The sequence below is a fragment of the Colletes gigas genome, unplaced genomic scaffold (genome assembly GCF_013123115.1).
Source record: "Colletes gigas isolate AHSC1104 unplaced genomic scaffold, ASM1312311v1 Colletes_gigas_Sc00043, whole genome shotgun sequence".
Taxonomy (NCBI): domain Eukaryota; kingdom Metazoa; phylum Arthropoda; class Insecta; order Hymenoptera; family Colletidae; genus Colletes; species Colletes gigas.
The window spans coordinates 1,288,113-1,300,505 of NW_025106672.1; the positions used below are offsets into that span (position 1 = coordinate 1,288,113).

The 12,393-nt window shown below is 33.8% G+C and overlaps 1 protein-coding gene across 1 annotated transcript in view; it reads left to right on the forward strand.

Moving 5' to 3' along the window:
• The window catches only part of LOC122403025 (long-chain fatty acid transport protein 4), a 30,122-nt gene that overhangs the window by 8,213 nt on the left and 9,516 nt on the right, over positions 1–12,393 (forward strand). Inside the window, exons 2-3 of the mRNA XM_043406302.1 lie at positions 5,071–5,266; positions 5,338–5,632. Of these exons, the coding sequence (XP_043262237.1) occupies positions 5,071–5,266; positions 5,338–5,632 (491 nt within the window). The remainder of the gene's footprint in view (positions 1–5,070; positions 5,267–5,337; positions 5,633–12,393) is intronic.

Sequence of the window (12,393 nt, forward strand, 5' to 3'; positions counted from 1 at the left end):
AATAGACATACTCCCGAAATCCTACGTATTTTCAAGAAAAAATTCCTTACCGAAAATGTAATTTCAGGTCCAGAAGTGTCTCCTTGTAATTTCATGCGTATCTTTAAAATGTCATAATTTCTGAACGATGTCGATGATTTTAATTTTTTTAAATGCAAATTACGCGTATTTTAGTATAGGTTATGTGGAAATTCCAAAAATATTCGAAAAGTTACTTCTTGACACCGCAAACTGTGAAAACCCCCTTAAAAATGGTCCAATTTTCAAGCAACAATAACTCCCATAATAGTGAATATATTTCAATGAAACTTTTTTCTCCGGTAGAGCTCCTGGGCATCTACAAAACAGTATTAGACAACATTTCTGTAGAGCGTCAAACAAATGTGTTAAAAATCAAAAACGAATTTAAAAAAAAAATCGACAGTGCCTAAATTTTTCGACGAAAAAAAAATGTCAAATCGTTCTAGAAAAATTATTTTCGGTCGCGGGGGTCAATTACAATCATTTTTGGTGAATACACATACCCCAAAAATCCAATCCACGTTCAAGAAAAAAATTCCTTACCAAAAACATAATGTGTGCCCCGAAATGGTGCCCCAAAATTTCATGGGTATCTTTAAAACGTCATAACTTCTGGATGGATTGGACGATTTTAATGTTTCAAAATACAAACAATGGGTATTTTAGTGTAGATTATGTGGAAATTCCAAAAATATTCGAAAAGTTGATCCTTGGCACGGCAAACTGAGAAAAACCCCATAAAAATTGTCCAATTTTCAAACAGCCATAACTCCTACAATAGTGAACGTGTCTCATTGAAATTTAGTAGGGCAGTAGAGCTCATGGATACCTACAAATAAGTATTAGACAACTTTTCTATAGGGCGTCAAACAAAATTACTAAAAATCAAAAACAAATATTTAACAAAAATCGACAGGTGGTGGGTACCTAAATCTTTCGACGGGAAAAAAAATGTCAAATCGTTCTGGAAAAATTATTTTCGGTTGCGAGGGTCACTTACAATCATTTTTGGTGAATAAACATACCCCCGAAATCCTGCGCATTTTATATTATTTTATATATTAAATAACTTTTTAACAAAGCCTCCATCAAAAAATTGGTATTCTTGATTTTCGTCTTATTTTAGCCGCCAGAATCTCTCATTAAATTTTTTCCCAGGGTTGGCCAAACACCCAGTATATTTAAAAATTGTATTTGGAATTGATTTTGTGTGGATAACATTCGTCGAGTAGTGGACAAGAAGCTTCTGAATTTTGCCACGCGATAGCACTAATGTAAGGTTATTGATTAAGTTCCACTGTTGGGGATGATTTCAAGACATTACGATCCCTGGTGTTTTTATAAATTGCATTTAGGAAACAAGTATTGCTTTTGGTCGGTTCAGTGAGGAAATTGTACATTTTCATAGTCAAGGAAGTATATTTCGATGCATGTTCACTGTGCACAGCAAACACGCGACTAAAACGAGTCCTACAAAAATGTGTTCTAGCCTCCTATCAGACCGTTAACCAAAGTCATAAATATCTTTTTGGGGTGAGTAAGAATTCCTATTTCATGTTGAAACACAAATTCGGAATTTCAACATTAATGGAATAAAATTATCAAAGAATATTCAAATTATAAAATAACAGTGATTTTTGGTTCTTATGCCAATGATAATAAATAAATGATAAACATTCTTTTCGGATGTTACATAATAAAGGCCTGAAAAATCAAAACACTTTCAATTGTTATAATTACCAATAATTATTTGGAACAATGTTAAATAAAATTTACTAAATAACACTTGTGCTTATTAAGTTAACAATAGCATTGTATGAAAATTGAACAAAAAATGATTTAAACCGAAAAATATAAACCTTATAATAATAATAATATAATTTAAAGCTTGTGAAGTATTTAAATATATAAAAATGATACGTAACCTGTTAAATGCATGATATAAAAATGTAGTTTAAACATAAGTGAAATGATAAACAAAAAGGTAAATAATGGAACAAACAATATTTTAGAATATTTGGTTCAGTCGATTGTAAAGAAAAGAAACAATAAAAACATGTAAAAATCATTATATCACAAGTCGTTGATATATGAAAGTGAGTTATAAATATAATCGATAATGCTACATCGTCTGCCATAGATAATGTCTAAGGTGTACGGCTAAAAGATAAACTACCTCACTTATCACATTAGCTTTTTTTATTATCATGCTTAGCGTCCCATATTTGTTTAGTACAGCTTGTCGGAGGTCAGTTTTCTTGACTCTTCTTTGTAAATTTATATAAGTAAATAGAGATTACAATTACAATGAATGACAAGAATAAACTGTTGCCCCCTTGCTTAAAAAGTTTAGAGATGAAATTATGCTATGCATATACATATACAGAAATTCAAATGTTAAAAAATTAAATATTATTCTTCTCCGATCTTTGAACTGTAATGTTTGAAATAAACAGTGTATTTACATTTGCTTTCAATATATTTCTGTTAGCTTACTTGTACTTTCTGATCTTAATAAATTGTTATATTGGCATAGTCGTTAGATAGGCAATAAAGTGATTTGTGAAATTTAGGAAATGGCCCTATTGAATGTACTTCGAATTTGTTCATGTTACGGAAAGAAATAATGGAAGGGAAATATGTAAAATGTGTATATTTATAATTTTGTTACAGAGATTCTGTTACCGATTATCGGTAACTCTGCAACTAACAATTGTTCGAATGGCTTTATGACTGCGCCGCTTCGATCGCATTATAAATAAGGGTGCAATAAAAAATTATAAATATATATAGGCATTAATTGTAATTTTGTATAGAATATTACAAAAATAAAATGTATGATATTTCAATAAATATTTGTTGAAAAAGGTATTCCTATACCCAGTTCAATTTCAAATTTTGTGGTTTTCGTAAATATTATATAAAAATATTGGAAAATTATATGAATACATTGATGAAACGGCTTACCAAAATGTTTCACTATTTTAATTTGAAACATCAGAGCATAATGACATTAGTAGTTTTAATAATTTATAGTAATAAATTGTATTTATAAATATAATATAAATTTACATAAAATAATATATGTTCAAATAATTGTAAAGGAGACAAACATGTTTAAAGTGCATTGTTCGTCGAGGACGCTAAAAAGAGATCGAAAGACATTAAATAACGGAATAATATTTTTATTATTACATTATAATTATGATTTTTCATACGACGGACAAGAGTACAATTTCAAAAACAAAGAAACCTTTATAAAACAAAGTTTATTATTAAAATATGTATTAATAACAAAGAGATATTTTAGGAACGGTGCATCTTACGAGAGAAACTCAAGGAGAAAGTAGAAAGTATAGAAATCCTAGCAGATATGAAAGGCAATATTTAAGAAAAAGGAACACAAACACGTTTGCAGTAATTCTTCAATTTTGCAAATTAATGCAAAAAATTAGAATTTGTTATATCAGAATAATACATTGATTGGAAAGATGCTATCAACGTTCGTCTATGTTATAACTTAATATTCAAATTCGTTAAATCGAGAATTTACAATAACTGTCGTTTATGTTTGGCATGTGTTTCGGATAACTGTAAACAGTACAAAACAGGAAAATATTTAAAGAAGATAATCATTGCTGCGTAATATTTAATATACTACGCATAAGTTTAATTGTCAATCATCGAATCTATAACGTATTCATAATGCTAATATGATTCGAGACACACTTATTTGTATGTGAAACGATACTAATATATATATATTGCCCGAAGAAATTAGACCCTTCGCTTAAATTGGTAATATTAATATACACGACACAAAATAATTAAATAGTTACTCCGTAGCATTAGTAATGTATACATCTTAAATAAATAATCGTTTAAGTCTGTAACATTATTAATACGAACTACTATCCGTAAACTATACAGCGTTTCAAGGGCTCTAACGTATTATGTAAGCTAGACCAGTGTTTCTCAAATTTCATCTTCCCGCGAACCCTTTATACAGGGTGTTCGGCCATCCATGGGAAAAATTTTTAACGGGAGATTCTAGAGGCCAAAATAAGACGAAAATCAAAAATACCAATTTGTTGATGGAGGCTTCGTTAAAAAGTTACGAACGTTTATAGTTGCGCCTGTGAGACGGCAACCGTGCGCGCTGCACACTTTAACTTCAAACGTTAATAACTTTTTAACAAAGCCTCAGTCAAGAAATTTATATTCTTGTTTTTCGTCTTATTTTGGCCTCTAGAATCTCCCGTTAAAATTTTTCCCAGGGTTGGCCGAACATCCCGTATAAAAGAAAACTTTTACCAGACTACTTCAAGTATAACTGAAATAAAGTGGTAAAATGTAAGACTTCAATGATTTTTTTTAAGAAATTTATTGAGTATTATTTAACAATTCATTTTTATTTGCAGATTTCGAATGAAAGAATGAATAATTCTAATTTATTATAATAACTTTTGTCCGACACTGGTTGAGAACCACTGGTGTTCCTTACTCCCTACTAGAGTATTTGAGTACCCGTATATATATATATTTACTAACTACGCACGTGCGTACGTAAATAAGTACGCATGCCTTAAATACACGTCAAAAAACCGTGACATTAACAGTAAACACAATAAGGAAACTGCTTAAAAAAAATTGTATTCCATATTCTCGATGATATTTGTACAAACACCATGTGAAAACACGTGGATCGTATCACTCATTGCAGAACGCACTGGCTTCTTTGCAGATTGCAGTCACCAAACGTCGCCATGCGTAAAGTAAACACGCGTCGCGTTGGTTCCCTCGTTCGTGTCCTTTTATCTCTTGTATTGTGTAGAAACGTGATACCCCGATTTGCTCGGAGTGGTGGCAGCAGCGGTTAATCCGTAGCGGTATACCCAGTCACGAAAGTGGCACGTCTCGGAAGAGCAAGAAAACCATCGGGAAACACTTGGTATCCAGAATTAGACGGGGGCCCTCTGGCCGTGGATGTTTTTTTTTTGTTACTGCGCGTGAATATGTCACATGGTCCTTGTTCGATGGTTGTTGCAGGACGTAGAAAAGGGCGAGCTTCATTCGGACGGCGTAGGCCTCTCGTCGTCGGTTTGTTCGCGGCCGACGTCTTCGTCGCGGACATCGACGTCGGCCGAGAACAGGGTCGAGCTCGAGGATAAACCAAGAGATGGACCGAACGTCGCGAGCGTAGAGGTGGAAGTGGTAGTCGCCTCGAACAATGAACCGATGATAGGTAACGTCGAACGCAGAGGACGAACGGGAGTCGCGGGCACGGTCGGTTCTAACGCGTTGTCTTCTGTGCAGGAGCGGGGACGGAGGCGACGACAACGACAACGGCGAAGACGAGGACGCGAACGGGAACAGAAACGGAAACGGGCGAACCGAGCCGGTGGAAAGCAGTCGGCCGCCTGCTTCGCCGCTTGGCGCTCATCATGATGCTGTTGGCGAGCTTGGTCGCCTGTTTGGCGCTGATCGCCATGTACGCGGGCCCCATTTTCCTCGTGCAGCTGCTTGTGGTTGTTCTCGTCGCCTATCTAGTCTCCGGCGGACGTTTCAGATGGTTTTACGTAGCCTTCAAAACTTTGCCCAGGGACGTGATGTGAGTAAGAATTATTTTCTTGAGATGTATATCGATCGTTGGCTCCTTCTTGCGGTCCAAAGCTTTCGGTGTTATTCAACGATTCGATCGGCTGCATTGTCGTTGTTTATATCGGCTAATAATAGTGCACGAAACGATTCATCGATATGGATCTCTACGACCGACAATGCACGGTGTAGCACGGTGTATCGGAATTTTATTCTCCTGTCATTCTCGCTGAACGGAACCGGGTCGTTCCGCGCGTCGATTTTCTAGATCTTTCATCTACCGATGTATTAAATATAGTGAATCACGGAATTAGAGAATGGGACAAAAAGGAATTAATTAGTGAGAGAAGAAAGCACTTTTTCATACTTTTATATACACATAATTCAAATATAACAGTTCTTTACACATTTTGACGTAAAAAAATTATTCCTCCATTATTATTTTAAAAAAATTAACGTATAATGGGATATTTTTGTTTTATAAGTTGGGCAAGTCTCTTGTTTTCAAATAATAGTTGTTTATTTTTTATCACTTATCTTGTAAATTATTTTACAACTTGGTTTCGTTTGTAATGGAATGTTTGGGTATTTTGAGGTCGACTGAGGTAGACTGAGATGAAGTTTTCAATATTTTCCGACAATTATACAACCAGTTCTGTGCTAATTTAAATTTCGATTAATGTTTAGAGTTGTTATCGCGGTAAAAATGTTTCTTTAGCACTTTGCTCTAATGCAAAACATCCAAATACATTATCTTTGTGATATATAATTTATCTACACCTTGATACTGATCAGAGACGGTCGAAATTTAATCTGGATAACGGATAGCGCGTACAAATCAGGAATAACATTTTATCAACCTTGAATAGTAAATCTATATACACATAACTATCCATTCGAATAATTCGTTCGAATATTAGGAATATATAATTAATTTTGCTGGTAATAGCAATATTCTTAATGATATTTAAAGTACGTTAAGCTGTTACTAATATTTCTACAGTCGTTATTACGTCAATGGTTGGTGCGACTTTAAATGTCATTTACAAAAAAGATTGCAGGGAGAATTGAACTGACAATCGAAACTTGTACTTCCTTTAACAAAATTCGGAGACGAAAATTAAATTAAAAATTGTTTTGATTTTTCGTAATGATTTAAAAGTGGTTTCAGTTATGATATAGAATCTAAAATATGCTTGTATGACACGTATTATCTTGAAATAGTTCACCTTGTTAAAAAAAGAAACGCGTCCAATCATTTTTGCTGATCGCGTTGCATTAGGGGTAGAATCACGTGACGTGGGCGCCCACAATTTAGCAAATCGACGATCAAAGCATAACATTGCGTTTCCCTGTGGGAGAATTGATTTTTAAAGTAGCACTATTAGATATTACAGTTGTTACACAATAATGACGTTTTATATGATCGCGAAGAACGTATTCAAATAAGAATCTTTTAATATGCGCGCGCGCGATAATAGATGCAGCATGATAAACAAGGTAGAATGTCCACTCATTAACGATTTTGATAAGTCCATAAATGATTTTAAGGTATTCGTGAACATCATCACTGATACTTCAACTAATTATTGTTACATTATATCTATTTGTTTGTTTTTTTTTTTTTGCAACTTGAAGCACGTTACGTTTTACATTTTTTATTCTGTTTTAAGTGAACTTTTAACGAAAGATAACAAAATATTTCTGCTATTCGTTTTGTTCAGTATTTTAAAATACTGAATGAATCATTTGTTTATTGTTGAATTCTGTGTTATTTTTTTATTTTTATTAATACAAAGCATACAAAATTAAATGTCTCGAGACAATGCATACATTGCACACGCGTAATTCGCAAGTCAAGAATGTTTACCATATTTTCTTTTTAAACTCTTTACGCAAGTGGTAAAATATTCCGGCTGCGTCTCGTTTTAGAACAAACATTGAATATTCTATCGCGTGCCACGGACTGACTTTGAACTGGTAGCGCTGCTTTTTTCGCGGGTAGATACTCCGTGAGAATTCGTAGGACAGAAAAGGAAAGGAGGGGGCCCGCTAGTCGGTAAAGGCTTTCCAGCCGGCCCTGTCTTAGACGATTGAGATATTAGGAAGTCGGTCGAGCATTACCCTGGAAAAAATTTTAATGGGAGATTCTAGAGGCCAAAATAAGGCGAAAATCAAGAATATCAATTTCTAGACTGAGCCTTCGTTAAAAAGTTATTAACAATTGAATTCAAAACTTTCAAATCGTTCTGGAAAAATTATTCTCGGTTGCGGGGGTCAATTACAATCATTTTTTGTCATTACACATACCCCCGAAATCCTACGCACTTTCGAGAAAAAAATTCCTTACCGAAAATCTAATTAGCTGCTTAAATTTTTCGACGGAGAAAAAAAATTTCAAATCGATCTGAAAAAATTGTTTTCGATTGTGGGGGTCAATTACAATCAATGGTGTCTCTAAAAAAAAAAAGAAATAGAAACAAATCCACTACAAGTCGAATAAAGTCTGAAAAAAATTTTAATGGGGGATTCTAGAGATCAAAATAAGACGAAAATCAAGAATGCCAATTTGTTGATTGAGGCTTCGTTAAAAAGTTATTAACGTTTAAAGCTCCGTGCACGAAGCGCGCACGGTTCCCGTCTCACAGACACAACTTTAAACGTTAATAACTTTTTGACAAAGCCTTCATCAATAAATTGGTATTCTTGATTTTCGTCTTATTTTGGCCTCTAGAATCCCCCAATAAAATTTTTCCCAGGGGTAGCCGAACACCCTGTATAGCAATCGAGGGGTCGGTCAAGCGCGAAATATAATATTATATTATGCTTGTAATAGCGCGACCCCTCTGGTGGCGAGAATGGGAGTTGACACTGCACTGTATGGCGCGCGTCGATTTTTTTTTATTTCCTGTCCAGGTGAAAATTGTTAAAGAAATCATAATAGGCTGCATTGAAAGAATTCACCATTAATTCCTACGCATCGTCACCTATAAGTAGTCCCATTCCAGTTACTTGTCATCGCTATGACAGAATTTTGTCGGGGTTAGGGTTAGGTAGGCCACAGAACTATTAAACTTTCGCACGACAACGTTTGTTAATTTCAGTTTCGGGACAGGTTGTGTGTTGAGTAAACATTTGTTTCTGGCTTGTGGACGTTTCTCACTTGTAAATCCTTAAACGTGAGCGAGGAAAACTGTCAATAATGGACGTGTTAATACACGTTTCTTAGATTACAAACACGTAATAGAACGTAGTTATTGTGGTAATCGCGTAAGAGTAACTATCTGGTGCTTTACCTTGCGCATAAAAAATACTGATTATCATTGAAAGGCAGTATTTATACTTTCTCGTTTCCCACTGTGACGTAGCAGTATCACCCGTTATACTTTTATTTACACTGTGAATTGTCGAAGTAACAGCTTATTATGCATGACTCTGTGTTTAAAGAGGTGCTCTGCCCTATTATTATTCGTTCTATTGTAAACAGTAGATATGTAATAATTTTGCAAATACTGTAAGAATATTTTATCAATGGTTTGTTTTAATCTGAAGACATCGAAACTTACAATTTGGTTCGCGTAATCGTTTCAGGTCGCAACTCCGTTATCAATGCATTGACGAAAGAATGTCAAGGAAAAAGATAAATGACACGTAAAATCTTTCTTTTTTAAATGCGACGATGCACTTCTATAAGAATACTATTTTTATTGAAATAACTAGAATTTATGTAGATTAATGGGATTTACAATAGAAGGGACAATAATTTGAATAAATAGTCCACAAACTTGGAATAAATAGTCGCACGGTTCAATTAAATTTATGCGCGCGACTAGTTCTCGTGCATCGAGAAAATATTAATTGCAACGTCGATAACAATCTCAGAATCGAGAATCGCGCAATGCGGTTTATCTTATTGCGTAACATTGGTATTATTTACGGTCACTTGTGATAAAGTTGATTTCTGTTACCTGGATAGCTATCTGCGGTGCTTCAGTGGCTTCCTGTTGCTACTTTTTACATCGTATTTTATTTGTTTTTTATACTTATCCATTATTGTATTTTTAATTATTAATTAGAAATTTACCTATTTATACAGGGTGTTCGGTCCACCCTGGGAAAAATTTTATTGGGAGATTCTGGAGGCCAAAATAAGACGAAAATCAAGAATATCAATTTCTTGACTGAGGCTTGGTTAAAAAGTTATTAAAAAATTTCAAATCATTCTGAAAAAATTATTTTCGGTTGTGGGGATCAATTACAAAAATTTTTGATGAATATACATACCCTCGAAATCCTACGCACTTTCGAGAAAAAAACTCGGGAAGGTGGACAAATTTTTCGAAAAAATTAACAAATTTCAAATCATTCTAAAAAAATTATTTTTGGTTGCAGGGGTCAATTACAATCATTTTTGGTGAATACACATACCCCAGAAATCCTACGCACTTTCGAGAAAAAAATTCCTTACCAAAACCATAATGTGTGCCCCGAAATGGTGCCCCAAAATTTCATGCGTATCTTTAAAACGTCATAACTTCTGAACGGATTGGACGATTTTAATTTTTCACAATGCAAACAACGCGTATTTTAGTGAAGAATATGTGAAAATTCCAACAATATTCGAGAAGTTATTCCTTGACTCCGCAAAATGAGAAAACCCCCATAAAAATGGGCCAATTTTCAAATGTTCATAACTCCAAAAATAGTGAATATATTTCATTGAAATTTTTTTCTGAAGTAGAGACCATGGGCACCTACAAAAAAGTATTAGACAACATTTCTATACAGTGCCAACTAAATTTATTAAAAATGAAAAACGAATTTCAAAGAACAATCGACAGGGTAGGTGCCTAAATTTTTCAGCGAAAAAAGAATTTTTCAAATCGTTCTAAGAAAATTATTTTCGGTTACGGGGATCAATTACAAACATTTTTGATGAATATACATACCCTCGAAATCCTACGCACTATCGAGAAAAAAATTCAGGAAGGTGGACAAATTTTTCGAAAAAGTTAACTTTCAAATCATTCTAAAAAAATTATTTTTGGTTACAGGGGTCAATTACAATCATTTTTGGTGAATACACATACCCCAGAAATCCTACGCACTTTCGAGAAAAAAATTCCTTACCAAAACCATAATGTGTGCCCCGAAATGGTGCCCCAAAATTTCATGCATATCTTTAAAACGTCATAACTTTTGAACGGATTGGACGATTTTAATTTTTCACAATGCAAACAACGCGCATTTTAGTGAAGAATATGTGAAAATTCCAACAATATTCGAGAAGTTATTCCTTGACTTCGCAAAATGAGAAAACCCCCATAAAAACGGCCCAATTTTCAAATGTTCATAACCTCTACAATAGTGAATATATTTCATTGAAATTTTTTCTGAAGTAGAGCCCATGGGCACCTACAAAAAAGTATTAGATAACATTTCTATACAGTGCCAACTAAATTTATTAAAAATGAAAAACGAATTTCAAAGAACAATCGACAGGGTAGGTGCCTAAATTTTTCAGCGAAAAAAGAATTTTTCAAATCGTTCTAAGAAAATTATTTTCGGTTACGGGGATCAATTACAAACATTTTTGATGAATATACATACCCTCGAAATCCTACGCACTATCGAGAAAAAAATTCAGGAATGTGGACAAATTTTTCGAAAAAATTAACAAATTTCAAATCATACTAAAAAAATTATTTTTGGTGAATACACATACCCCAGAAATCCTACGCACTTTCGAGAAAAAAATTCCTTACCAAAACCATAATGTGTGCCCCGAAATGGTGCCCCAAAATTTCATGCGTATCTTTAAAACGTCATAACTTCTGAACGGATTGGACGATTTTAATTTTTCACAATGCAAACAACGCGCATTTTAGTGAAGAATATGTGAAAATTCCAACAATATTCGAGAAGTTATTCCTTGACTCCGCAAAATGAGAAAACCCCCATAAAAATGGGCCAATTTTCAAATGTTCATAACTCCTACAATAGTGAATATATTTCATTGAAATTTTTTTCTGAAGTAGAGACCATGGGCACCTACAAAAAAGTATTAGACAACATTTCTATACAGTGCCAACTAAATTTATTAAAAATGAAAAACGAATTTCAAAGAACAATCGACAGGGTAGGTGCCTAAATTTTTCAGCGAAAAAAGAATTTTTCAAATCGTTCTAAGAAAATTATTTTCGGTTACGGGGATCAATTACAAAAATTTTTGATGAATATACATACCCTCGAAATCCTACGCACTATCGAGAAAAAAATTCAGGAATGTGGACAAATTTTTCGAAAAAATTAACAAATTTCAAATCATACTAAAAAAATTATTTTTGGTGAATACACATACCCCAGAAATCCTACGCACTTTCGAGAAAAAAATTCCTTACCAAAACCATAATGTGTGCCCCGAAATGGTGCCCCAAAATTTCATGCATATCTTTAAAACGTCATAACTTCTGAACGGATTGGACGATTTTAATTTTTCACAATGCAAACAACGCGCATTTTAGTGAAGAATATGTGAAAATTCCAACAATATTCGAGAAGTTATTCCTTGACTCCGCAAAATGAGAAAACCCCCATAAAAATGGGCCAATTTTCAAATGTTCATAACTCCTACAATAGTGAATATATTTCATTGAAATTTTTTCTGAAGTAGAGCCCATGGGCACCTACAAAAAAGTATTAGATAACATTTCTATTCAGTGCCAACTAAATTTATGAAAAATGAAAAACGAATTTCAAAGAACAATCGACAGG